Source organism: Protopterus annectens, chromosome 7.part1 (assembly GCF_019279795.1).
Source record: "Protopterus annectens isolate FY-2018-M chromosome 7.part1, PAN1.0, whole genome shotgun sequence".
Taxonomy (NCBI): Eukaryota; Metazoa; Chordata; order Ceratodontiformes; family Protopteridae; genus Protopterus; species Protopterus annectens.
The window spans coordinates 341,091,764-341,117,828 of record NC_056740.1 but is presented as its reverse complement, the minus strand read 5'-3'; the positions used below and the strand labels follow the sequence as shown (position 1 = coordinate 341,117,828).

General features: G+C 40.4%; 1 protein-coding gene across 2 annotated transcripts in view; it reads right to left on the bottom strand.

The window, feature by feature from the left end:
- IL17RD (interleukin 17 receptor D) overlaps positions 1-26,065 on the bottom strand; it is a 693,504-nt gene that overhangs the window by 285,732 nt on the left and 381,707 nt on the right. For both annotated transcript variants that reach the window (XM_044078768.1, XM_044078767.1), the window contains exon 3: positions 8,311-8,436. In XM_044078768.1, the coding sequence (XP_043934703.1) occupies positions 8,311-8,436 (126 nt within the window). The remainder of the gene's footprint in view (positions 1-8,310; positions 8,437-26,065) is intronic.

Below are 26,065 nucleotides of genomic sequence, written 5' to 3'. Positions count from 1 at the left end.
CAGAAATAGCAGAGACATGTATTTTAATGGAAGAGAAAGAGAGACCCTTATGTAAAAGATCTGTCAAGTAAAGTAAAATTAAGGGAATGTTAGGAAGAAGAGGATCAGAATCCTGAGCCTGCATCCAGGAACAAAATCTTTTCCATTTTCCTGCATAAGATTTTCTAGTGCTAGGACATCTGGCTTCTAAAATGACATCCATAACCTGCTTGGGTAGGAAAGAAGAAATCAAAGGCCCTGGATTAACCAGGCCGCCAGGCTGAGAGTGTAGAACCTGACCCTGATGTTGGGACAGAAGGTTCGGAGACTGAGGTAAAACCCAAGGGGGCTCCAGACATAGGTTTTTTTTAGAGTTGGATACCAAAACTGTCGAGGCCAATTTGGAGCCAGCAAGATTATCATCTTGGGTTTGTCCTGTTTTATCTTCAATAAGACCCATCCCTTGTTGTCCGCTTGTATTAGGCAGTCGTCCAGGTATGGGTAAATTTGAATTCCCTGTAGTCTGCAATGTGCAATTACTGATTCCAGGCATTTCGTGAATACTCTGGGCGCAGTAGATAAGCCAAAGGGCAATGCTGAGAATTGATAATGCTCTGATCCTGCAAGAAATCTGAGGTGTCTTCTGCAACTTGGTCGAATAGGGACGTGCAGGTATGCCTCCTTGAGATCTAGAGTCACCAGCCAAGACTCCTTGCCCAACATGGGAAGAAGTTGCTGTAGGGTCAGCATCTTGAATTTTGGCACAATGAGATAAGTGTTCAGTGCGGACAGGTCGAGAATAAGCCTCCATTGATTTTCTTTTCTTGGTACAAGGAATAGTCTGGAGTAAAATCCTTGGCCTTGTTCTGAATATGGTACCTGTTCTATAGCTTTCATCTGAAGTAAATTGTTGATCTGTCTTAAAACCTCTGCCCTCTGATTTGGTGGAAGGTTTGGCATTCCGTTTCTTTTTGGCAAAGTGTGGAAGTGGAACCTGTATCCTTTGTCTATTATTTGCAGCGTCCATGTATCCTTTGTAATATAATGCCAGTTTTCTGAGAATAAAGCCAGCTTTCCGCCCAAGGGTGCTTCCAGTTGATCCCTGGTAGGCGGAATCAGAGTTAAGTCATTGAGCCTGTCCTGGTGTAGTAGTTGTTGTTGCTGTTGCACTACTCCTCTGGTTGGCAGGCTGCCACTGACGACCTCTGTAGGAGCCCTTCAATTGACCTCTGCCCCTAGGGCGCCTGTTCCTGCCTCTCTGGGCTCTGTCCGAGTCTGGAAAGGACCAATTCTTAGTAGGCCAGTTTCTGCTGAATCTCGGTGGTTGTACTTGCAAGAAATCTTTAACTGTTTGCACAGATTTTGCCTTTTCTTCAACCTTTTTTAAGATCTCCTGAGCAGAGGAGCCAAATAAATTTTGTTTCTCCATTGGAGCATCCAGGAGTTTAGCTTTGACATGGTCTGGCAAAGATTGTTCCTTCAGCCAGGCATGCCTATGAATAACTGCCCCAGTCATAGCTGATCTAAATGAAGCCTCCAGTGCATCATAGCCACATTTTAAGAAATGATTACTAACCTGTTGTGAATTGTGTACCAAATCCTGAAGGGATTTACGGTCTAGGGGTTCAGGAGAAGAAAGTTTCTTATTCAGTTCCTCTAACAAATACTCTTGGTACTGAATCATATAAAATTGACAATTTAATGCCCTGACAGAAAGAGTTGCAGAAGTATATACCTTCTTTCCCCATCTCTCTAAAGCTCTAGACTCTCTATCAGAGGGTAGAGGATTTTTGGCAGTGGCAGCTGCAACCCCTTTAGGGCCCTGAGAAATAGTTTCTGGGTCTGCAGAATGGGCTTTATACAGATGGAAATGAGAATCCGGGACCCTGTAGCATCTGTCAGGCTTGGTAGGGGCCAGAGGAAGAGTATCAGGGGCTGTACTGACATCATTGTACACATTATCAATTACATTCAGAACAGGAGGTATAGCTAAGGGCCTATGTTGAGGCAAATGCAAAAAGGTCCCTAATCTTTTTCTAGAATCAGAGAAATTCTGACCTTGCCATTGAAAATGCTCTCTCATGGAGTGTAGAGTCTCACCAAAGGAAAATTCTTCAGGAGGGGAGGCCGAAGGGATAGATTCCTCAGCATCTGAATCCTCATAAGGCGAGTAAGCCCCCTCCTGGTGGTCTGACAACTCAGACCCATCCGTGGAATCATATGAAGAGTGTGGGTCAGAGGGGTCAGTCCTGGGCCTTTTATCCGGAGGAGGGTGAGAGGACCTGTCTGGGTGAGGTTGTGAACCTCTAATTAAGGATATAAGGTCCTCTGCAAGGCTGAGGATCTGTGAACTGGAGGAAGGCCTCTGGGAGGTAGTTTTGGTAGGCAAAGTTTTAGATAGTTTGGCAGCTTTAGCCCTGGAGAAGGCCTTAATGGACATAGAAGCAGGGGGCCTAGCTGCCCCACATGCAGGGGTAGAAATGTCCAAAGGTATGGTGTCGGACATTTCCTGCACACTGGCTTCGGTTGGAAGTTCGGTAGCCGACTCAGCCGGGGCCTCCCGGGCCTCGGTGGTCGGATGTATGGCTTCGGAAGAAAGAATCTCCGAGGACTCTGTTTCGGCCGAAACCGAGACACTCGCGGTAGGCCTAGCCGTGGTTTCAGCCAAAACCACTGGCCGCGAGTGTCGGTCCTTTTCCTTCCGTTTTTTTCGCAATATGCGTAGTCGGAGTCTCCGATGGCATTTTATAAGCAAAAGTGGCACCAAAAAATTCCTCTGCAAACTCCGACCGACATCTAAGGGTTCGTTGGTTGAAGGAAGCACAGGCTAAACAGGCCGATACGTCGTGGTCTGGGCCTAAGCAAGGAAGGCAGTAGGAATGGAAATCCTTATGAGGTATTTGTTTCCCACAAGTTAAACAATTATTTACTTTGTCTGACATCGGCTGAGGCAAGAAAGAGTCCCCAACGGGGTACTTAGCTTTTTTCGAAGTCTTCGGTAGCTGAATTCACTGGATCTGACCGACCGGCACTCTCGAACAACTTCTGCTTCGGGCACCGCGTGGCAAGAAAGACTGAGGAAAATGGCGTCGGCTGATGCTTTTATACCCCAGACGCTCTGACGTCGGGGAAAGTGCAACATCAGCCGAGGCCAGACCCAGACTTTGGAATCCGGCCGACCGAAGGGCTGCCTGAGGCAGGACAACCCATATGTTATGACTGCAGATGCATCCTTGAAGGACATCCAGAGAGGTTCCTCCAACTGAATGACAGGGCGTCCACTTTCCAAGCCTCTCTGTGGAAAGTCCTGGTGCAAAAAATCTGTAGTTGATGATTGAGATGGGATGCAAAGAGGTCTATGTGAGGGCATCCCCAGGCTGCTGTTATCATCCTGAATATTTTGGTGTCCAGCATCCACTTGTGTGGATCCGAAAGATTTCTGCTCAGACTGTCTGCCAGGAATTCTTGCTTCCCTGGTAGAAACTGAGCTTGAAGATCCAGATTGCAAGCTAGAGCTGTGTTCCATAGATCCATGGCTAGTCTGCAAAGAGGGTAGGAATGAGATCCCCCTTGCTTGTTTATGTACCACATAACTGTGGTGTTGTCTGTCCGTATTAGTAGTTGTCCTGGATGTAAAGGATTCCTGAAGGCCAATAGAGCTTTCTGAACGGCTAACATTTACTTTAAATTGATATGCAGGTGCTTCTGATCCTTTGTCCAAAGGCCCTGCAGACAGTTGCCCTGAAAATGGGCTCCCCAAGCATAATCCGAGGCATCCGTGGTTAGAATCTGAGTGGCAGGAGGCAGACGGAAGGGTTTCCCTTTGTTTAGAGCACATGCCCTGGACCACCAAAGAAATTCCCTTTGAAGGCAAGGAAGGACGGAGATCAGTACGTCTAAACTGTGGCAATGCTGAGACCATACACTTTTTAGGTACCACTGTATTTTCCTCATGTGTAGTCTTGCATATGGTACGAGAAGGATGCAGGAGGCCATGTAACCCAAAGCCTGCAGGAATTTCCTTGCAGATAGCCGAGTTAAAGTTGCCAAGGTTTTGAAAGTTGAAGCCAGCTGAAATTGTTTTTCGGATGTCAGAAATGCCATCTGGGTTGTAGTGTTTAGAAGAGCACCCAGAAAAGTTATCTGTTGTGATGGAGTCAAATTGGACTTTTTTATGTTTACAGAGAATCCCAGGAATTTGAGGAGGTTCAGTACAAATTCTAGATGCTTGAGTAAGACATCCTTGCTGTCTCTGCCTGAATTAGACAATCGTCCTGAGGTATTTTCTGCGATCCTGCCTGATGGGAATGTGTAAATATGCCTCCTTTAAATCCAAAGTTACCATCCATGCATTTTTGGACAGCATTGGAAGTAGCTGCTGTAGAGTAAGCATCTTGAATTTTGGAATCTCTAGAAAGGTGTTCAAGACCGACAGATCCAGAATGGGTCTCCATGAGTTTTGCTTCCTTGGGACTAGAAAAAGCCGTGAATAAAACCCTTTTCCCCTCTCTGAAAGAGGAACCAGTTCTATGGCATTCATAGCCAAAAGAGCTTCCACCTGATTTAAGGCCTCCGACCATTGATGTTTTGGAAGGTCTGGCCATCCGCTTGGCCTTGGCAAGGTATGAAAATGGAATTTGTAACCTCTTAAAACCACATCCAAAACCCATTTGTCTTGGGTTATTTGAGTCCAATTTTGATAAAAAAGAGAGTTTTCCTCCGAGAGGGGCTTCCAGGGAAGAAATTCCTGTAGCCCCACAGAGGGAGTCATTGAGTTTGCTTCCTTTGAGATTTTGACCTGTTCTCTCCTCCCCTAGGGGTGGAAGCAGTCCACTGTCTTGGTCTATAAGCAGCTTGTGATTGAGGCCTCCCTCTGGAACGTCTATATCTACCCCTCTGAGGCCTGTCTGAAGAGGGAAAGGACCAATTTTTTGAAGGCCAATTTCTGCTAAATCTAGGAGGCTGTACTTGTAAGAAATCTTTAACTGTTTGCATTGATTTCGCCTTATCCTCCATCTTTTTAATCACCTCTTCAGCTTTCGATCCACACAAAACATTAGGCTGAACAGGAGCATCCAATAATTTTGCCTTTACCTGTTCAGGTAAATTTTGTTCCTTTAACCATGCATGCCTCCTAATGACTGCCAGAGGCCGTAGCCCTAAAAGAAGCCTCCAAGGCATCAAATCCACAATGTAAACCATGCTTCCCAACCTGTTCAGTGGCATGCAATAAATCATGTAATTCCTTATCCTCTGCACAGGCAGAAATGGAAGTAAGCTTTTGTTTTAAGACAGACAATAGAAATTGCTGGTATTTAAACATATGAAACTGACAGTTTAAAGCCCTAATGGACAAAGTAGCAGAGGTGTACACTTTTTTTCCCCATCTTTCTAAGGATCGAGAATCCTTTTCAGTAGGAGTAGGATTTTTGGCAGAAGCGGCCTTAGCTCCCTTAGGACCCTGGGAAATGGTTTCAGGGTCAGCAGAAGGGTTCTTATATAAAAACTGATGGGAATCAGGAACCCTGTAATACCTATCAGGTTTTACAGGAGCAGGAGGAAAGGAGTCAGGGGTTAAGTTAGCCTCCGAAAAGGCATCAGCCACAATATCCAAAACAGGAGGGATAGCCAGGGGTCTATGTTGGGGAAGAAGAAGAAATTCCCTCAGCCTTTTCTTGGATTCCGAATACTCCTGTCCTTCCCAGTGGAAATGTTCCCTCATTTCATGCAAAGTTTCCCCAAAAGAGAAATTCTCAGGGGGAGAAGCTGAAGGAATGGATTCTTCAGCATCAGAATCCTCATAAGGAGGGAAAGAATATTCCTGATCAGAAGAAACTGAGGAAACAGAAGCCTGATCAGAGGAATCATAAGAAATATCCTGCCTTGGCCTTTTGTCTGGAGGGGGATGAGAACCCCTAATCATAGTAATCAAATCCTCCGCCATCTTGAGTAACTGCTTCTGTGACTTGGGAGCCGGTTCAGAAGAAGCCTGTGTAGAAGTCTTTGATTTTGAAGGAGTCTTTGCCTTTATTAGTAGCTGAGTAGGCCTGAAAACCCCTTCGGAAGCCGGTACCTGCACAGCGGCTCCGGACCCATCCGAAGGAGCGTTGTCCGAAGGTCCTGCAACAGAAGTATTTAAAGGCCTGGTTGGCTCCTCATGAGAGTCCGTTTCGGCCATCGGTTCTGAAATGGCCGATGACAGGGGCTGCAAAAGCACCTCACTGACGACGGCTGAACCTGAAGCTGGCTCCACTTGTGCGTTATCATCATATTTGGACCTCGGAGGCCTGTCTTTATCCTTGCGACGTTTGTGAACTCCGGTAGCCGGGACCGTATCAGACGACATTTTGTAGTTAAATCGCCTACCGAAGTAATGAAAAGCAAAATCGTACCTTTGCTTAATTGTACGTTGATTGAATCTAGCACAAAACCGACAACTAGCTACGTCGTGGTCAGGGCCCAAGCAAGGAATACAGTTAGAATGAAAATCCTTATGAGGTATTTGCTTCCCACATGAAAAACAATTATTAACTTTTTCTGACATCAGAGTGGAGCAAGAAAAAATTTTCCCCAACGGGGTACTTAGCTTTGAGTGGAGAAGAAAGTCTTCGGACCGAAGTATATCAGAAAATTCGTCAGGAGTCCGCCGACCGGCAAATGCGAACTGCTATCACCGCACGGCAAGAAAGACTGGAGAAGATGGCGTCGGCTGTCAGCTTTGTACTCCTGGCGCTCTGACGTCAGGGAGCGTAGCTGAACAGCCGACGCTGGACCCAGACTTTGGAATTCTGGCCGACCGGGGGCTGCCTGCTGGCAGGGGAGAACCCTACAGTCATGACTGCAACAGTGAAACACGATGAACATCTGGTGTCTGGCTGGATATTTTTAAGGATCATTGCCTTTGGTTTTCCAGTGGTTAGTCTCTGAACCAGTCCAACTATCATCTAAAGAGATTTGCAATGTGGAGTATCTGGCTGAATGACAGAAATAAAAAAAAATAGTATTGGAGCAGTATGTTTTGGTATTTGGAATACTCTAAGTTAGGCTGTTAATTCTGAAAAACAAATTGCCCAGGGCAGGTCCTTCAGAAATAGCAATAGAGTACCTTGTTGGTGAAGAGAGACTAGTAGGCCATAAACCTAAAAGTGTACTTTCTAAGTAATCCAGGAGCCACTTACGAGGTGCGTCCTTCACAAGAATCAAATCAATTACTAACAGCAATAAAACCAATGCTGCATAGGAGCTCACCAGTACAGCTTTAAACAGCAATGGCAGTACTTTGGAATGGTTAGAAGCAAAGAAAGCTACAACTTGGGTCATATTATGATTTTTAAATCCACGATCTGTGGTGTTTTACCTTTCATATCATATATATCATTAAAGGAAGAAGAAATACAGCTCTATAAATGACAAGACATGAGTGTTAGGGATCCTTTCTACAGGTTATACACTGCACTTGTGGCAAACTAAAGGGCAGAGATGAAGAAATATGGTGGAGATGGCATCGGCACAGAGTTTAAGGCTCTTGGGTGAAGCCTTTTATATCCAGCAAACATAACAATTGGAAAGGAGTAAAACAGACAGAATTCAAGGAAGTAAACACAGATGGGACAAACAGGTAATCTGTAATGTGCTAGACAGGTCCTCCTCTATTTTAGAAGAGGCAGTACTGACTGGATACTTGAATTTTTAATGGTACAGTAATTACCCACAATCCCATCACCAGGCTATGCTTAAAGCTTTGTTGCTATCTGACTACAACAGTCTTGTGCTCACATCACAACTTTCAAAGACTGGACAGATTTTTACTCTGGAAAATGTGAGTAAGCTTTTTTCTTTATTTTTTCTTTTTTTTCACAAATTCTTAAGGAAGCAGTGCCACTCTGCAGTGGAAACTGGTGTGATTCGATTGCTTTCAAAATTGTACTAAAGTTGTCTTACTTAAAAACTTAGTAAACTATTTACACACTACACAGGGATGTAATCAATTCTGTATTGCTACTAGCTGAAGAAAGTTCTTTTCTGGCATGCATTTCAATACATTCACCTGTGCTGCAGGTGCACATGGTATGTAACACCCTATCAGTAATCCCTAAAGCAATACACAAGGAAGTCGTGTGAACTGACTCCATTTCCTGAATGGATATCAGAACTACTCTATATGCAGGAATATATGGGGTCTAGCAAAAGTAAAATTAAACTTCTGAGCTTTACAAAAAATTATCTTCCCAAACTATATCTACTACGAACTTAAATGCAGCACTCTTGCAAGCAATGTCATCCTTACACATGCCTAACGGGAAGGCATTGAAACAGGTCAGTTACACTTACCAAGAGGACTTGGAAACCACTGCAGCGTCACAGCAAGCTGATCATCACACACAAACTGGGAGTAGTTTATGTTCCTGACGGCATCAATAGGAGCCTTTCCTTGTGGGTTCCAAATTATGGAGCAATCTTAAAAGCACAAAAAACAACAAATACACAATGGTTAACACAAGATGCTGTGCACAAATGCTATGTACAAATCTATTATGCAGTTTCAGTAACTGAAAAATGTGATACATAACTTTTCCTCATTAAAAAATAATGAACGGCAAAAAGCAATTTGCTTGTTTTATCCATTTAAACTCCGCTATTGTACAAGATTTTGCGGGTTGTCTGCAATGCATTCTATCACTTGGCTTTGGTGAAGGGGGGGGGGGGTGGCAAGGACAAGTGGTAATGTGTTGCAGCACTCCAATCAAGTAGTGTTTGTATCATGACTAATTTACACACAACCAAGATAACGCAACCTAATTAATTAATCTAAGAGTTATAAATAACCAAAAGAACAATATGCCCCAGTTTGTGGACAACATGGCTGCCAAAGGCGGTGAAGACTTGGAGCTTAATTCAGAGTCCAGTGTTACCTCTACACAGACAGCACACTTCCAGATTCTAAACATTTATATGCAGGACAGAAATAAAAGTTATGAGAACTTATCATAATGTTATTTCTGTAAGTACAACTATGGTTGGAGAACCCAACTCCCTGCTGCTTGGTAGCCAGACTTTGAGGTTACTCAGTGCACCACATCTGCCATCCCATAGAGTACTGCATACTCATGATTTCCTCTAAAACAAAATAAAAGTATAAACAAATGTGTTATGGAATGTGTGTATGTACTTCGCGAGTGCACCTCCAAGTTTCTTAGCACAAGAATTCTGGACAAAGCCAAAATAATGGGGGTAGGGAGACCCAGAATCAGAAACAAGATTTTAAATATTTATCCTATAAAATAAGAAAGTTGACAGAATACGTTTTGCCTTGGCAGGTATTTTCTGAATGATATGAAGTCTGAAACGCTAATGTCTCTATTTAGCAATTTCAATCCTCAATAATTTGCAAGGAAAACACACATTTAAAGATGAACAGACAAAGTAAGAGCCAAAAGTCTGGACATTTTTCAAAATTCTGGACAGTTGAGGGATGTGCATGTGTGTGCATCGATCCGGCATTTCCACTCACAGACTTAAATTTATATATGTATAACCTAATACCATTTCATTTTGGACAACTCTGGCTGCTGCAAATGAGGCAGAGCTCACAGCTGCATATTTGGATGGCTGCTGTAAAGAAAATTCACCTTCAGGTCTGAAGCCAACACGGGAATATGAATGCATGTGTAATGTCTAGGTTGTACAGACTTTAATGTACTTAAGAGTCAGACATACAGTGGCTGCAGAAATGACCACAGAGGTAGCAATACTGATGGAATGCTGGGAAATGTAAAGTAATAGCAGAATGTGCATACAACAACAAAGTGTACATCAACAGACACTACATAGGCACCTTGTGACCAAGCCCAGCATTCTAAATCTAATCACTTGAGACAAAGCATTAGGCTTCCTTGTTTACAGATTAGGATTATTTTATCATACAGACTCACTTATGAAATGGACCCAAGCTGAATAGGGTCATCTCAAATACTGTTGAGTGAGAAATTACTTGTCAGGCTTCATTAGAGTGGTTCCACAAGTAAAGGAATTATACATGAGGGAGTCTAATTATGGGATGAGGGGTAAGGACATCAACAGGAGGAATGGATCTCAGAGAAAGTGGAGTATAAAGGTTACATCTGACATGTCTTCCAGCCCAAGGAAATATTAGATCAAGACAAGACCAAAGAAAGAAAATTGAAAGGATAGATTCCTAGAATTAATTATTGGCCCATGGAAAGGGGACCCAGGGGCTCTAAGAAGGGAGATGCACAGGACAAGGCTAGATGACCCAAGGAAAGTCAGAAATAAAATCACTACCAAATGGGGAAAAGTCTCAATTGTTTTCCTTTTAGGAATGCCATAAACTCTGTAAACCTGCCTTTGTTTTCACTTTGCCTCAGCATGCCACTTTACTTATCTAAATTTAAATAAGATGCAGAGACCACACAGTCTAGAAGATGGGGTGGAAATCTGAAATAGATATGCAAGAACCAATATTAGGCAACCCTACATAAAGTCACTCTGGAAAGGTTAAATAAAACAAAAGGTGGTTGGACCAGTTTGATCAAAAAGAGAAACATCCACAGGAACCTAGTGTGGAAATGTGTGCAATATAAACTCATTTTTCAAAAACACAGGACAAGGAGTGATGGGGTTATGGTTGGTCTAACTTGCACTATTATAAGTAGGATAAGTAGGAATATATGCTGCATATAAAGGGGGTGGGAAGTTAAAGCTAGACCCCCCCCCCATGTATTTCAGCCACTGACCTTAGATAATGTCAAGTGCGAAATGACTCTTATAGAGCTTAAGTGGCTAGACACTTGCTTCTCCTTAGAAGGCGGCTTGGAAGGTGTGAAAACACACCAGTGTGTGTGTCAGAGTGATGGATTCTGTGAATCAAGCCATCAGCTACTTCCCAGAGAAACCTGGAAAAATTCTGTCAAATACTGTTAGCCTCCAAAGTGGCAGACAAGGTGCTGACCAGGTAAAGAAAAGACATCTGGGGGAAAAAAAAAGAAAAATTTGATAAAATCCCAAAATGAACACACAACAACTTTACTTTGGGTTTTTAAATGGGGACTGGCACCTGCGTAAAAAAAAATCTTCATAGTTATCCATGTGGTCTCTCTGTCTCAAATGAATACGCTTTACTGAATTTGTTCTCAAAATGCTAAGCTGTAATGGATTTCCAAGATGGCTGCACATTGAATAACAGCTTAATTCTAGCTATTCCAGTGTGAAAACAGAAACTCTGCAGAGAAGGCCAGTGGACTTTTGGGTTTCTGGGTAAACTTCAGTAACTCACTAGTAAGTGCACTGCCTTGATGCCAGGAAAAAAAGAAATACAGCAGACCTGATGGAAAATCAGCTAAAAAAGGTGAGAAAAAAAACACCAACTGGAAAAGTACTGCAGCTGTTCAGCAAAAAGCAGTGCAAGCTCCAGACATGACTTCCAGTAACCTACAGGAAAGCACAAGACAACAGTACACAGACCTGGTTAAAATAAATGAAACACTGATGCAGTATATCAACTCAAACAACAGAAGGCTGGAAAAAATGGAAGAAGCTTTAAACAGATATTCAGATGAGGTGATAAAGCTGCAAATGAAATGAAAACATGAGCTGAATATGAGACTGTTCAAGAAGAGATGTTTCAAAACAATAAGAGGACAGTGCATGTGGGGAAAACCTGAGATCTTCAGCTGTACCAGTGAAGCTGAAAGGTATAGACTGTATTAATTTATGAAAGAACAAATAATCAACTGGACTGGTATTCCACAGCAGGACTTGCTAAATGAAAGGGCACGTTGCTCATTATGCTATAAACCTGACTATGAGAAAGCAACCTAGACTTTTAATATGCAATCGTACCAGTGGGAGGAGTTGATTTTGACAAATCTGTGACAGAAAAGACAAACTACTGTAAGTGGCAGACAGCAGAGTGTTTGTGGAAAATGATTACTCATTGTAAACCAGGCAGAAGAGGAGTAAATTTATTCCACTATTCAGGGAATGTAGAGAAGCAGGCATATCCAGCTCCATCATCATCATCCCCCCTTTTCCCATGTTTTTTCTACATGGGGTCAGGGTATCGTGTTAACAGTCACCTACTCTCTTGATTCAGTACTACACTCCTGCCTTCAACACTCGTGCCTGACTGTCACAGACCTTCTTTCACACAATCCATCCACCTCTTTACTGGACATCCTCACTTCCTCTTACCTTCTTCCTGTTCTCCCAAGTCTTCCTCACCAGACTGTCTTCTGCTTTTCTGCATGTGTGCAAACCACCGTAATCTGTTCTCTTTCATCTTTTCTGCAACTGGAGCTACTATGGCTTCTGCACTCATGTTCTAATTTCTTTGTCTGTCCCATAGTGTGCATCCTACCACCCTTCTCAGGCACTTCATTTCCATCACCTCTATCTTAGGTTCATAGGTTTATACTAGGCTATCTGCCCTAGGGCATTTATAAGCCTAGCTGAAAATGTGTTTGGCTGTCTCCACCCTTATAACTGAACTTCTAGAGCCTCTGTCCAGTAACACCACTGGAGTGGCCCCAGGTGCAAACTTACAGTTTCCCATCCTCTCATCAAGATTTCTCTTGAAGAGGGCCAGCGAGGGGCTTTGTCTTATGTGAATTGGGATTCTATTCCAGAGTGTGGGAAGCCTTTGGGATATGAATCTATCCCTCCAGCATGTCCTATTTATTGCTGTGCTGAGGTTTAAACTGTTCTACCTTTACAGGCATACCCAGCTATCTTCAAAATATTCTTTCCTGGCGGGACTAAATCATTTTTTGATGAACTACATGGTAAGGAGTAAATGCAAAAGTTTGTCCAACACAAAGTGAGATGTGAAACAGAAGAAGCTGCTGCTTCTTGTTCTTTTGGTAATAAAGACCAGAGAGATTGTGTCAGTGAAACCTTTTCCAATGTTTCAACAGAAAATGCTGGAGAGAAGGAAGGGAGCATGAGAGTTGACTAGAAGAATCTAGAGTAACTTGGAAATGAAGCAGAGACCAGATTTGGGAGATGGAGATGAACAGGAATAAAACCAGTAACTTGGAAATTGACAGATTTGGGATTACAAAACAATAATTATATTTATGAAGTATGACAAAAAAACAAAATCTGGAAATACTGGATGTTTTTGGACTTTGTTGGACTTGTGGGGGACTCATATATGACCTACTTCATGTCATTAATGTTCAGAAAAATACTTAGGAAATGAGAAGAGGAGGGAGAAAGTTAAATGCAAATAAAACAATTTATTTCTTAATACTACTGTTTTTATAATGTATGATTTTCTTTGCAAGCTATAAAATAAAGTTTTCTCAGTTGTTTAAGCATAATGGGGATACTATTATATACATGTGCTTCATTTTTCTTTCTTTCTTTTTCCAGTCTTCTCTCTTTGTCCTTGTTCAGTTTTAAGAAATGTAGGCACTGCATTGTAAAAAAAAAAAAAAAAAAGTCTGGTTAAAAGAGAATTACAAAAGAAAAAAAATGTTTTTTTCTCATTCTTGCATGGGGGAATGACTGGACTAGGGCCCTTATCTTGCTCTAGTAACACATTTTCAGAGAAAGTAAGTAAATGAAAAAGAATACTGAATTTTACAAGGCATTTTCCTAGCAAACAAATGTCTGCTTAGTAGCAATTTGTAACTGGTCCTCATGTCTCAATGGAGACAAACTGATAAAGAGAAAGTGACTAGAAAAAAAAAAAAAAAAAACTGGATAGGAGATAATGTTCCCTGAAAGCATTCAGGTGTTTTCCCAACTTGGAGAGCTATAAAGATGAGACAAAACCAGACAGCACTTAGTAGAAGCACAGGCTGCACCATGCATCTTAGCATGGATAACCATTCTTTTTGGTTAACTCAAATATGCGAGTGTGGCTGTCAGTTTGGGACATTTGTTCCTATTAGGAGGGGGTGTAAGAAAATATTACATCTCATGACTATTCTTCACAAAATGCATATTAACTTGCAATTTCTTTACAAATGAGTCAACTAAAAGGTTTATGTTAAAATGAAAAGGTAAAATAGATGCATGATTATGCAAAACATAGTTACACACAAGTTGAAGCTTTATATTTCAAGTGCCTTACAACTGCATTTTTTTATTAGCAAATTATAGCGTACTGACAGGTAACTGAAGGCAAAGTAAGTGCTGAAAGAATTAAGGGATGTTATGATGCACTATGTTAAGCAGTCTGGTTTCAGAATGTTAACAGTAAGCTCTGGCCTTCTGAGGTTGAGGGATGAATCACTGCAAGGATGTCTGCAAGACAGTATGAACTGATACTGCATGTTACAAGGTCAAAAGATAAATTATTATACTAGGTGGTCTGTGTGTTCATGTGAAGCTCTAAGTGAGGACACAAGGGCATACAATATTTAAAAATTGTATTTGTTAAAAGCTATGCAACGTCTGAATTCTGCATGCATGAAATTGACAAGAAAAGGTATAAAATATGAATTGTTCCTTATTCTGAGAGACTGACTTGATAATCTTGATAGGCAGTCTCCCAGCACCATTTATGGAATAAATCGGTACCTTGCACATCCTGAAGCATTATTCGACTCAAAACTAAAAGGTAAAACTCTGTTATTTATTTGTAAACTAAAATTTGGTGCCATGACTTGGATTCTGAACTTTAGTATTGCTGCAGGGCAGTGTGGAGTAAATTACAAGGGCCCAGCACAGCAAGTTCTTCTGTGAATTCCATGCGGTTTTGTATGGGATAGTGAGAGATTCAGATACCTAACTCTTCAGAATGTGCAAACTGCTGCTAGACTAAATGGGGAAAATGGATTTCTAGAAAAGAAAATGTTTTCTCTCTCTCTTAGGTAATTGTAGAAGTTTATTAATGTGTATGCACATACAACAAAAAGAGAAAGTAAACACAATGAGCCATCTTGTATCAAGTGTGATAGCATCTCTCATGTCTCTAACCTTTTAGTCTTGAGGGTGTGTGTCTAAATGTAAGAGTGAACAGAGAGAGAGAGAGACAGAATGTTAAATCAAGTTCATGAGCCTATAAGCATGTTGGGACATAGGTGTGTGTCTGCTGGTAAATCTTGATACACATCCAATAACTATTTCAGATTATGCACCAATAATAACCAACAGGGTAATGACATAAAAATGAGACACTGGTGCTTTTCCACCTAGCTGTTGAAAAGACAGGAATTTAAGGAATGGATATTGGAAATTAATCAGGAGCTATTAGAAAAGATATTTTTTTTTCTGAAAATATACCTAGGAAGTGGGATAAAGTTAAAGTGGATTTTAAAATCATGGAAATAAAAGAAAGGGAGATCTGGTTAAGAAGTAACAATAACTATTTAGAGGGACTGACAAATGTTAAAGTACTGCAGAACAGGAAGAATCTACAAGAGGAGGTGCAACTATGAAACGTTAAACAGAAAATAAGGGATTACCTGGACAATATGCATAAGTTTAGAAAGACTGCGGTTAAGCAACGTTTTGACAACTGTAGAGCACAAAATCTTTTAGCACAACGATTCAGGCAACAGAAAGTAGAAGAGGCTGTCATCAAGCTCAGGGAGCCCACAACAAGTAAGGTAATAACAGATTCTGTAGAGGTATTAGAAATATTTTGGAAATTCTATGAAAGTCTGTATTAAAGCAGAGAAATGTAAAAATTTACAGAAGAATTAAATGTGCCAAGTTTAGAGGAAGACGAGGCCAATTACTAATAGTCAGGACAGGAGGAGATGAGATAAAATGGTGATGTACAACCTCTCCTCTAAGTTTGGAAGCTAGGAGGAAAAAAACTAAGAGATCTGGAAGGTTTTGTTTAACGGTATTTTAAGAGAAGTACCAACATCATGGAAGAAAGCAGTGGTAGATGTAATACCTAAAGAGGGTAAAGAGCTATCAGATCCAGCCTCATACAGGCCCATTTCAATACTACAAAGTGTTTCGGTCTATAATGGCTAAAAGAATGGCAAAAATGATGGCAACACTGATAGATATGGATCAATGTGGTTTTGAGAAGGGGAGGCAAACATTTGACAACATTAACAGAACACTGATGATCCAGAGGGAAGCAGAATGTAAGAAAATGCTACTGGTGGGTCTTGATGCAGAGAAAGCATTTGACAGAGTAAGCTGGGACTTTATGAGCAAGACAAAGGAAGCATTTACATTCCCTGACAAAGTTATAAGATTACAAGGTTGATTAGAAGGATATATGAGGGATCGGATGCAAAAATTAAAGTGAGTGGGGTCCTCTTTGATAATTTCTGCTTGAGCAGAGGAACCAGGCAGGGATGTCCGTCTCTTTCCCTTTATTATTTGCATTACATTTAGAACCACTGGCAAAGAAAATAAGGGACTCAGAAATTCAAGGATATAATTTGTTTGGTAGTCAAGAAAAGCTGTCTCTATTTGCAGGTGGTATTTTATACTGGACAAAAACAGAAAAGGACATTACAATGCTGTGAAACATTTTGAGACAAAGATTTCAAGATACAAAATTAATGATGCTAAAACAAAGGCAATAGTGGTTAATTATGTACCCACACATGAATTGGTTCAGCAATATCCACATTTATGGAGACATAATAAAATGCCACACTTATGAGAATGGATTAAATATGATTCCAGTGTGGCAGCTAAGGATATGTGAGAAGAGAGACTAAACAAAAGATTAAAAAAAAAACTGAGAAACTGGAAGCTCTTTTATACAGATATGGGTAGTAAGATACAAGCAATTAAAATGTTTTTAGACCCTTAATTCTTGTATACAGGCCAGACATATTTTTACCAACCAGAAGAGCAGTTGTGTGTAGCAATTAATAAAGAGCTGAAGGATTTTATCTTGAGGGAAGATGGCAAGAGTCAAATGGGATAAGATGATTCTACCAACAGAACAGGGTGGATTGGGATTACCCAAATTGAAGGGGTATTTCAGAGCTACACAGTTAAAGCTCCTATACATAGTACAAGCAGAAACCTATAATTCAAAGTGGAAAGGGATGATGATGGAACAGGTGGGGAAGCTCAAAAAACAAGGAGAGACTGAGATTTTGGATGCAGATGTTTACAAAGAATAACAATAACCATACAGAACATTATACTCATAAAGCAACATATTGTATTGTAAGAACTAAGCCAACACAGAAATGGAAGGAAGAGATTCTACCAATAGGGATGACTGCAATTAAGGATGACAAGAGGCAAGAGGGGGCTGGAATTTATTAGAGAAAACTGGCAAAGGAACCAAGGTATTGGGAGCAAATAACTAGAAAGGGAAAGGTAATAGAATGGGAAGACGCCAATAATTTATTTGGCTTGCAGGTTAGAGATTGAGATCAATCCTTGATAGGGAAAGGCAGAATATAGGCAAAGAGAAAGAAATAGAGTGGTCTTAAATGAAAGATAAGCACTGGCAGAATTCTTAGCAGAATCTAGAAAAGAGCTTGCCATTAAAAAAGTAATTAGTACAGCATATAAAATACTGTATGACAGCTATAAAAATCAATCACAGGTTGTTAGGATTGGGAAGACAGATCTGATGAGCAATTCACAAAGAAACAATGCGGGATATATGTATGTCTTTCCAAATACACAACAAAATCTAGAAGATTTAGGATTTTTGCTTGGAAAGTTTACATAGATATTTTTATACCCCTAGTAGTTGACAGATAATTTTCCTCAGGTAGACAGTAAATGTTGGGAAATGTAATGGGGAAGAAAGAGGTAATTGGGAACATACTTTCTGGGGGTGTAATTAGTTGGCAGACTTTGAAGATTCTCTGCAGACTTCTCTGTTAGAGATACTGGGTGAACAGATTGGTGTAACTAGGGAAATATTTTTTCTGAGCTATAATACAGAATTGTAATTGTCTAGACATAGTAAGGCCTTGCTGAGTAATTATGGTAGCTACCAAAAAAACAATTACTGTATAATGTAAATCTAAGTCTAAACCAACTGTACTAGAAGTGGTGAATATATTAACAGAGATAAAAACAACTGGAAATGAGATCTTTAAAAATGGGTAGGAGTAAATTACAAAGGCAAAAATGGGAATTGTGGAAACACATGCAGGGGAGGAATGAGGTTTAAATGAAGGCAGGACTTGAATGAGCCATGTAATGTTGGACTGACAATTGGATAGAGTATGTATGTCTTTCCAAATACACAACAAAATCTAGAAGATTTAGGATTTTTGCTTGGAAAGTTTACATAGATATTTTTATACCCCTAGTAGTTGACAGATAATTTTCCTCAGGTAGACAGTAAATGTTGGGAAATGTAATGGGGAAGAAAGAGGTAATTGGGAACATACTTTCTGGGGGTGTAATTAGTTGGCAGACTTTGAAGATTCTCTGCAGACTTCTCTGTTAGAGATACTGGGTGAACAGATTGGTGTAACTAGGGAAATATTTTTTCTGAGCTATAATACAGAATAATTGTCTAGACATAGTAAGGCCTTGCTGAGTAATTATGGTAGCTACCAAAAAAACAATTACTGTATAATGTAAATCTAAGTCTAAACCAACTGTACTAGAAGTGGTGAATATATTAACAGAGATAAAAACAACTGGAAATGAGATCTTTAAAAATGGGTAGGAGTAAATTACAAAGGCAAAAATGGGAATTGTGGAAACACATGCAGGGGAGGAATGAGGTTTAAATGAAGGCAGGACTTGAATGAGCCATGTAATGTTGGACTGACAATTAGATAGAGTGTAAGTGATGTATAATGTTTGAAACTAGAATCATGTAAATATGGTCTGTGATGTAAAATGCTTGCAGTTGGGATTATGTCAGTTTTCTTATTTTGGTTGTTCCTATTAGTCACTTCAGTGGATCATCCATTTCCATTTCTTCCTGTCCTCTGCATCTTGTTCTGTTACGCCAACCACCTGCATGCCCTCTCTCACCATATCCATAAACCTTATCTTAGGCCTTCCTCTTTTCCTCTTACCTGGCAGCTCCATTCTTAGCATCATTTTCCCAATATACCCAGCATCCCTCCTCAGCACATATCCAAACCAACCCAATCTTGCCTCTCTGAGTTTGTCTCCAAACTGTCCAACCTGATCTGACCCTCTAATACACTGATTCCTAATCCTGTCCATCCTCTCCACACCCAATACAAATCTTAACATCTTTAACTCTGCCACCTCCAGCTTAGACTCCTGCCTTTTTGTCAATGCCACCGTCTCCAACCTATACAACATAGCTGGTCTCACTACTCTCTTGCAGACCTTCCCTTTCACTCTTACTGATACTCATCTGTCACAAATCACTCCTGACACTTCTCCACCCATTCCACCCTGCCTTTACTCTCATTCACCTCTTTTCCACACTCAGCATTACTCTGAAGAATTGATCCCATGTATTTAAACTCATGCACTTTCGCCAACTCTACTCCCTGCATACTCACCATTCCTCTATCCTCCCTCTCATTCACACACACATATTCTGTCTTAGTCCTGCTGACCTCCATTCCTCTCCTCTCTAGAGCATATCTCCACCTCTCCAGGGTCTCCTCAACCTGTTCCCTACTCTCACTACAGATCACAATGTCATCCGCAAGCATCAGTCCATGGGGACTCCTGTCTGATCTCATCTGTCAACCTGTCCATCACTGTTACAAATAAAAAAGGGCTCAGATCTGATAGTTGATGTAATCCCACCTTCACTGCTACCGCAGACCTCACCATGGTCACACTACCCTCATACATATCCTATATCACCTCCACCTTCACTGCTACCACACACCTCACCACGGTCACACTACCCTCATACATATCCTGTGCCACTCTTACATACTTCTCTGACACTCCTGACTTCCTCATGCTTTCTCTAAGCCCACAAAGCCACAATGCAACTCTATTTGACCTTCTCCATACTTCCCCATCACTATGTCAATATGGTTTGTTTTCATTTATATAAATGCATGATTGCCCAGGTCATAAGTGATAATTTAACGAAGATGTGTTTCTTGTTTAAAAAATACCAAACTGCATCTGGAACAAAGTCTTCTGAGAGTGGAATTTCAACTGCCAAGCCAAAAGACTTACAAAGTCTGTGGCTGAGAATACCAAGCAGTAAATTCATGCTCTATACAGTAGATGATGATTCTACATAGGTCAGAGAAGATGAAGAACCCATTTTAGGTACTGCTTAATCAGCCTAAAGATCATCACAGTTCTGTACACCACAAGGTCATAATGTGACAAAGTGATTGAAAAAACTTTGATAGGTGAAATAACGGAGGGCTAGGCAGGGCTGACCTTTGATGTAGTAGCCTGGGCAAACAGTTCCATGGTTCACCACCTACTAGCCCACTGGACAGACAGACACAGACAGACACACACACACACACACACACACACACACACACACACACACACACACACACACACACACACACACACACACACACACACACACACACACACTCCCCCATCACACCTCAACACATCATTAAAATAGTATTTTTCTACTTTTTTTCTCACATTTTCCCTTGCTCTTCAGCTTTTCCCTGCACCAACATACTCTACATGACTCAAGCAGCTGTGGAAAAACTGTGGAAGAATAAATGAATTAAGCCAGAGGATCTAGGAGTGACTAGGTCCCCATAAGCCATGGAGGTTTTCATGCTCTGACGTGCATTTTAGAATTTTACCCCAATATTTTGATCCAATAATGTCCTGGAGAAAAATGATGACTAGGGAAGGAAAATCAGCATTACACAATCTTTTTTTTGTATCCTTCCCAACACACCCAAACTGGCAAATGTATACAATGACTATAGAATAAACAATCATATTAAACCAGTGCTCTGGGGACCTCTAGTCTACCAAAAGTCATGGCATTACAGATGTTTTGAAGGTGCATCATAAAGCCATTATCCTGTCTTTTAATCCAATGATGCTTGGATTAAAAACACGAGCTAGGAAAGATTTACTTATTTCAAGGAAACATTTTTTCTGACAAAATAGCAGCTTACAATCAATGAAGAAAACCAAAGCTTGTGAGGACACACCGATTTTACCCAGGAATACTACCCATTTCCCCAATTCCACCTAAAAAAAAAAAACTTCTCTGCATCTCTTTGGTGTTAAATTGGGTTGAAGGCACAAATGACCTCAGTCATGTATTTCATCTTGCTGTTATTAAACCTATATATGCATCATGCTTCCAGCCCCACCCCACCCCCAAAAGACATTCACCATGTATATAAATCACTTCAATGGCAGAATGGAATGAAACTAAATGAATGAACAGAACTTAATACATTTCAAGATTATGCTGTCAGGCATATACAACAGAATAGCTTTTTATCCCTAACCACCAAAAATAACCATCTGTAAATGCATTTGATATTTGAATGAGAAAAAATATAGTCACAATAATGTATTATAACTTGTTGCTCATGAACAATATGCTGCCCCTAGACATGCTACAGTGACCTTCGGTGCACATCTCTGAAGCTTGTGAGGAAAGTTAAAGAAATAATGACCACAATGTCTGCAGCCACCACAGAGGCTATAACAACATTCTGTGCATGCCTCAGAGGGTTGAGCGTAGGAAAAATTAAAGTAGTATGGCCACACCACCTCCAGCCTCTCCCACTACCACCAAAGCTACAGCAACTTTCCTTGCATACCTCTGTTATGACTTGCTAACATTTTACTGCAACCAAAATTATTGTGAGTGTATGTGTTATCAGATAAAAATCTTTGAAATTTTTACAAACATACACACTGTATCTGAAAGTCCAGGCTATCACAAGCTATAATGATTTTCACACAAGAACACACATACTGGAATTGGCCCTGACAAGCCAGGTCTATCACAAGATGGACAAATGCATACAAACTTCTGCTTAGTTAGAGACAGAGTGAGGGGATGATGGTACACCCATATCACATCTTTGTGATATTGAAGGAATCCAGCATACACGGATAATCTCACACAGCCACAGGTAGGGCAGACTCCAAAAGGAGACACAGACAAGAACTCAGAGCCATAACCTGTAAGATGGCAATTGTCAACACAGATAGCTACTCATATGTAGTGCTGATACTTGTGATGGAAAGTGAAAGAAATGTTGGCCAACTTGGTAATCAAATACACTGCAACCCCCCCCCCCCCCCGAGACAAAGTATATGCCATACTAATTGATATTACTCTGATTTTAGTAAATGCATTGTTTGACACTATTCCTGCCTTGCGAGACCAGTGAGAACTGTTTAACAGTGATTAAACATTAGAGGCAAGTCACTTGTATCTATAGATGGCCTTTTTATTTTATATTTGCTGAACGGGAGTGTCCGACTGAGCTAATGCCCTTTTTCAGCGGAGGCCCAGGGAAAAAAGCTCCAGAACATAGAATTACTGGTGTAATATTCAATTACTTACAAATCACATTCAATAGTTGCTAGAATTATACAATAATATAACCTTAAGTAGAATAACAATATCATCATAAGAAACAAAAAATGTTAAAGTTTGTAAAACATTAGGCAGTCTAGAGTTAAATAAGAAAAAAAAGTTTTGTGAGTTGTGTAGAGGAAAACAGAATGTGACTGGGTAAACAGGACTAGTTTGGTTGGTTATGGTCCGGGAGGATTAATGCAGTGGCATGTCCAGAGTTTTTTGAAGTAGTCTTTGGTAGCTAGTTTAAATTGTTTACGGTGTGTGAGGTTCCTTACTTCTAGTGGGAGTTTGTTCCATGCAATGGAGGGGTAGTAGCTGTATAAGTTACACCCTGTATTGGAAATGGGTTTATATACAGTTAATAGATCTTGGTTTGCACTTGAGTTGTCTGATAGGGGAGTAGAGGGTGATGAGGGATGATAGTGATGGGCAAAAAGTGGGCTGCTTTAGGATGGTATGTATGATCTGGAGCTGGGTTGGAGCAACAGGTGTGGAAATTCGAGCCAGTTCAGGTACTTTAGGAAAAGACAGTGGTGGGATTTATATGTATGCAGAGCTGCAAATCTGGCTATCTTGTGATAGATTGATTCTAGTTTGTAAGTAGGGATGAGTTTAGATTTGTTAGTATTTGAGAACAGTAGGTTAAGCATGGTAGTAGGGTAGGCATGAGAGAGAGAGAGAGAGAGAGAGAGAGAGAGAGTTACCCTAGCTTTGGGGGGGGGGGGGCTATTTTTACTCCTATACAGAAGACCTAGTTTCTGGTGCGTTTTTCTGATGCAATTGTTAATGTGTAGACCAAATTTGAGTTGATCATCAATGGTAATGCCGAGTAGCTTTGTGCTAGATTCTACTTCTATAGGGGTATTGTTTAGGGATGTGATGGAGAAAGGTTTGATGTGGTTGACAGATTTAGGTAGAAAGAGTAGCAATTTTGCTTTTTTAGGGTTGAGGATTAGTTGGTTATTTGTGAGCCATGTCTCTACAGAGTTAAAGGATGTCTAGATAGTAGTTAGGAGTTCGAAGGGTGAGTTAGCAGTAGTGATGACTGTGGAGTCATCTGCATATTGGACAATGACAGACTGAGGACAACAGGAGTGAAGTGAATTGGTAAAAATATTAAGAAGCAAAGGTCCTAGGTATGGATCCTTGGGGGACACCTGTTCTTACTGGAAGGGGGGTATATAATGTACAGTCCCATCTCACGGATTGCTGCTTATCAGTGAGGTAGCTAGAAAACCAAGACATAGTGCTGGGGAAGAAGTTGAGATCCATGGTTTGCTTTGTAGCAAAGAGTGAGAGACCGTATCAAAAGTCTTTGATAGGTCTGGGAATAGGCAAGATATGAATTTATGATTATCCTTGGCTAGAGATATAGTGTTGAGGAAGGATAGTAGGGCAGTGGTAGTGCTATGATTTGGATGGAAACCATGCGGTGTAGGGGTGAGCAAGTTACCCTGTGTGAGATAATGCATAACTTGCTTATGTATGCATTTCTCGAGGACTTTTGAGAGAGGATAACAACTGGTCTGAAATTAGAGATTTCTGTGGAGTTACCTCCTTTGTGTATAGGGAGAGTGTAGAATTATATCCAGATAGATGGAACTTTAGATTCAAAGATGCAGCGATTTATTAGGATATATACAGCTATGACAAGAGAGTTTGCAGTAATTTGGAGAAGATATGAAGAGATATTGTCTGCAGATACTGAACATGGTTTGATCTTAGACAGTAGAGTTTTGATGTAGTTGGTGGAAGCAGGTTTGAAAGTAAAGGAGTTTTTAGTGTTAGTAGCTGGGGGAGGTACAGGGAGGTTAGAAGTGTTACTGTTAGAGGAGCTGGGGTTAAATAGTTTGGAAATAGATTCAATGAAATGGGTGTTAAATGTGTTAGCAGTTTCTTCAGACTTGTCAGAACAAGGGTTTGGTGAGACTGGGTTGCCAGGATGTAGGATCTGGTTTATACCATTCCACAGTTTCTTTGGATCAGCTTTTTAAGTTGTTGGGGGGGGGTTATAGTAGAAATCTTTTTTGTCTTTCTAGAGGAGTTTTTTTGTTATATTTCTAAGTTCTTTATACTTTTGCAAATCTGCTGGAAGTTTGTAATGTCTCCATAATTTCCAAGACCTATCTCTGGTTCTCATAAGGGTATGGGTGTGTTTAGATAGTCTAGATGAAATTTTTGTTTACCCATTAAATTACACCAACTTTACTATGTACATGTCAGATGTCAAATTGTGGTAAAAAATAAAACCATAAATAAGGGTTAGAATAATATTCACAGGAATGCACACTACTCTTGCAAAGCTTTGTAACTTTTTAAACTGTGCAAATGACCAAAGGGTCAGTTACTTTCAGCGATGAACAGCTACCCACCCACCCAGCAATTATAGCAATTTCTTTGTTCACTTTTAGACATCTAAATGTCATAAAATGATGACCATATAATGAATTTCAGCTTTGTCCCACACACAGTACCCACACTACAGTATTCTAACTTGCTTCACACAAACCACATTAATCCTAAAAAGCCAAAATAATGATCAAATATAAGTTAAATTCATTTTCTTCCAGAGACAGCCCCAACAATTACAACTAATATGTTGGTATATATCTCAGAAGTCAGAATCTCATAAATTAAAAATAAAATAAAAATCATTCTCTGAACTTCTTAGTGAAAGAATCAGACAAAACATTGGGGAGACAACGGCCCAAAATCAGATACATATTTTAAATACTGCTCTTTTGTATTTTGGAGAGTTATCAGAATTACAGGTTTCCACAGCATTCTTTTTCTGTAGGACATATCAAACTTATTTAGTGATGACAACCCTCTTATCACCGACCAGAAAACCCCAAATTATATTATATGATGAATAAACAAAACAAATATGAGAAACTCATGAACATTTGTAGTTCTCAATGTATTTGCTTAAGAATCAAACAAAAGCAAAAAATAAATAAATAATTGGAGGGGGGGTGGTCCAACATTAGTGTAATTCACAAAAGTTACAGAACAGGCTTTGCAAACATTCTTTTTCTGAGCAAGAAACACAACTCCAGTATCTGGCATTAATGACCGACTGCCATCCACAGCGATCTCCCAGGAAAAGATTACAAGGGACAAGACAAAAATATGAAACAATATCAGAGGTGTTCTATTAAATTAGAGGCAGTTCAGAGGACTGGGAAAAATCTGTGAAATCAGAGACCAAAGGCAAGTATTCTGTTTACTTAACAAATGTGGCTGCCACTGGCCCCATATCTGGCTATCTGGAAGAATTTAACACCTTATGCTGTCACTGGCTGTTACTGCTATTGTCCACAGTCACTAGCTACTTCTCGGAACTGTTGAATACTTGCGGACATTCTAATCTTTGTTATGTGACTGCAGGAATTACAAAACTATGCAAGCTGATTGGTCAAGTTCACCAGTTTTTAGAACTATGTACGTCCTTGTTGCCCCCCCCCCCCCCAAGGACTCCATTCGGCTAAGGGTATTTTCTGCCTTTTTTTTCTAAATGGATAGGCTTCTTTATCAGAAAAATAAATAGCAGAAATGCACCCTTCAATGTACAGTGCCCTAAGCAGTCAACTAGTTCACCTGTATGTATAGCTGGCCATCCGTCTAGGTGGAAAGGTGTTTGATTCAAGACAGGAGACCTACATG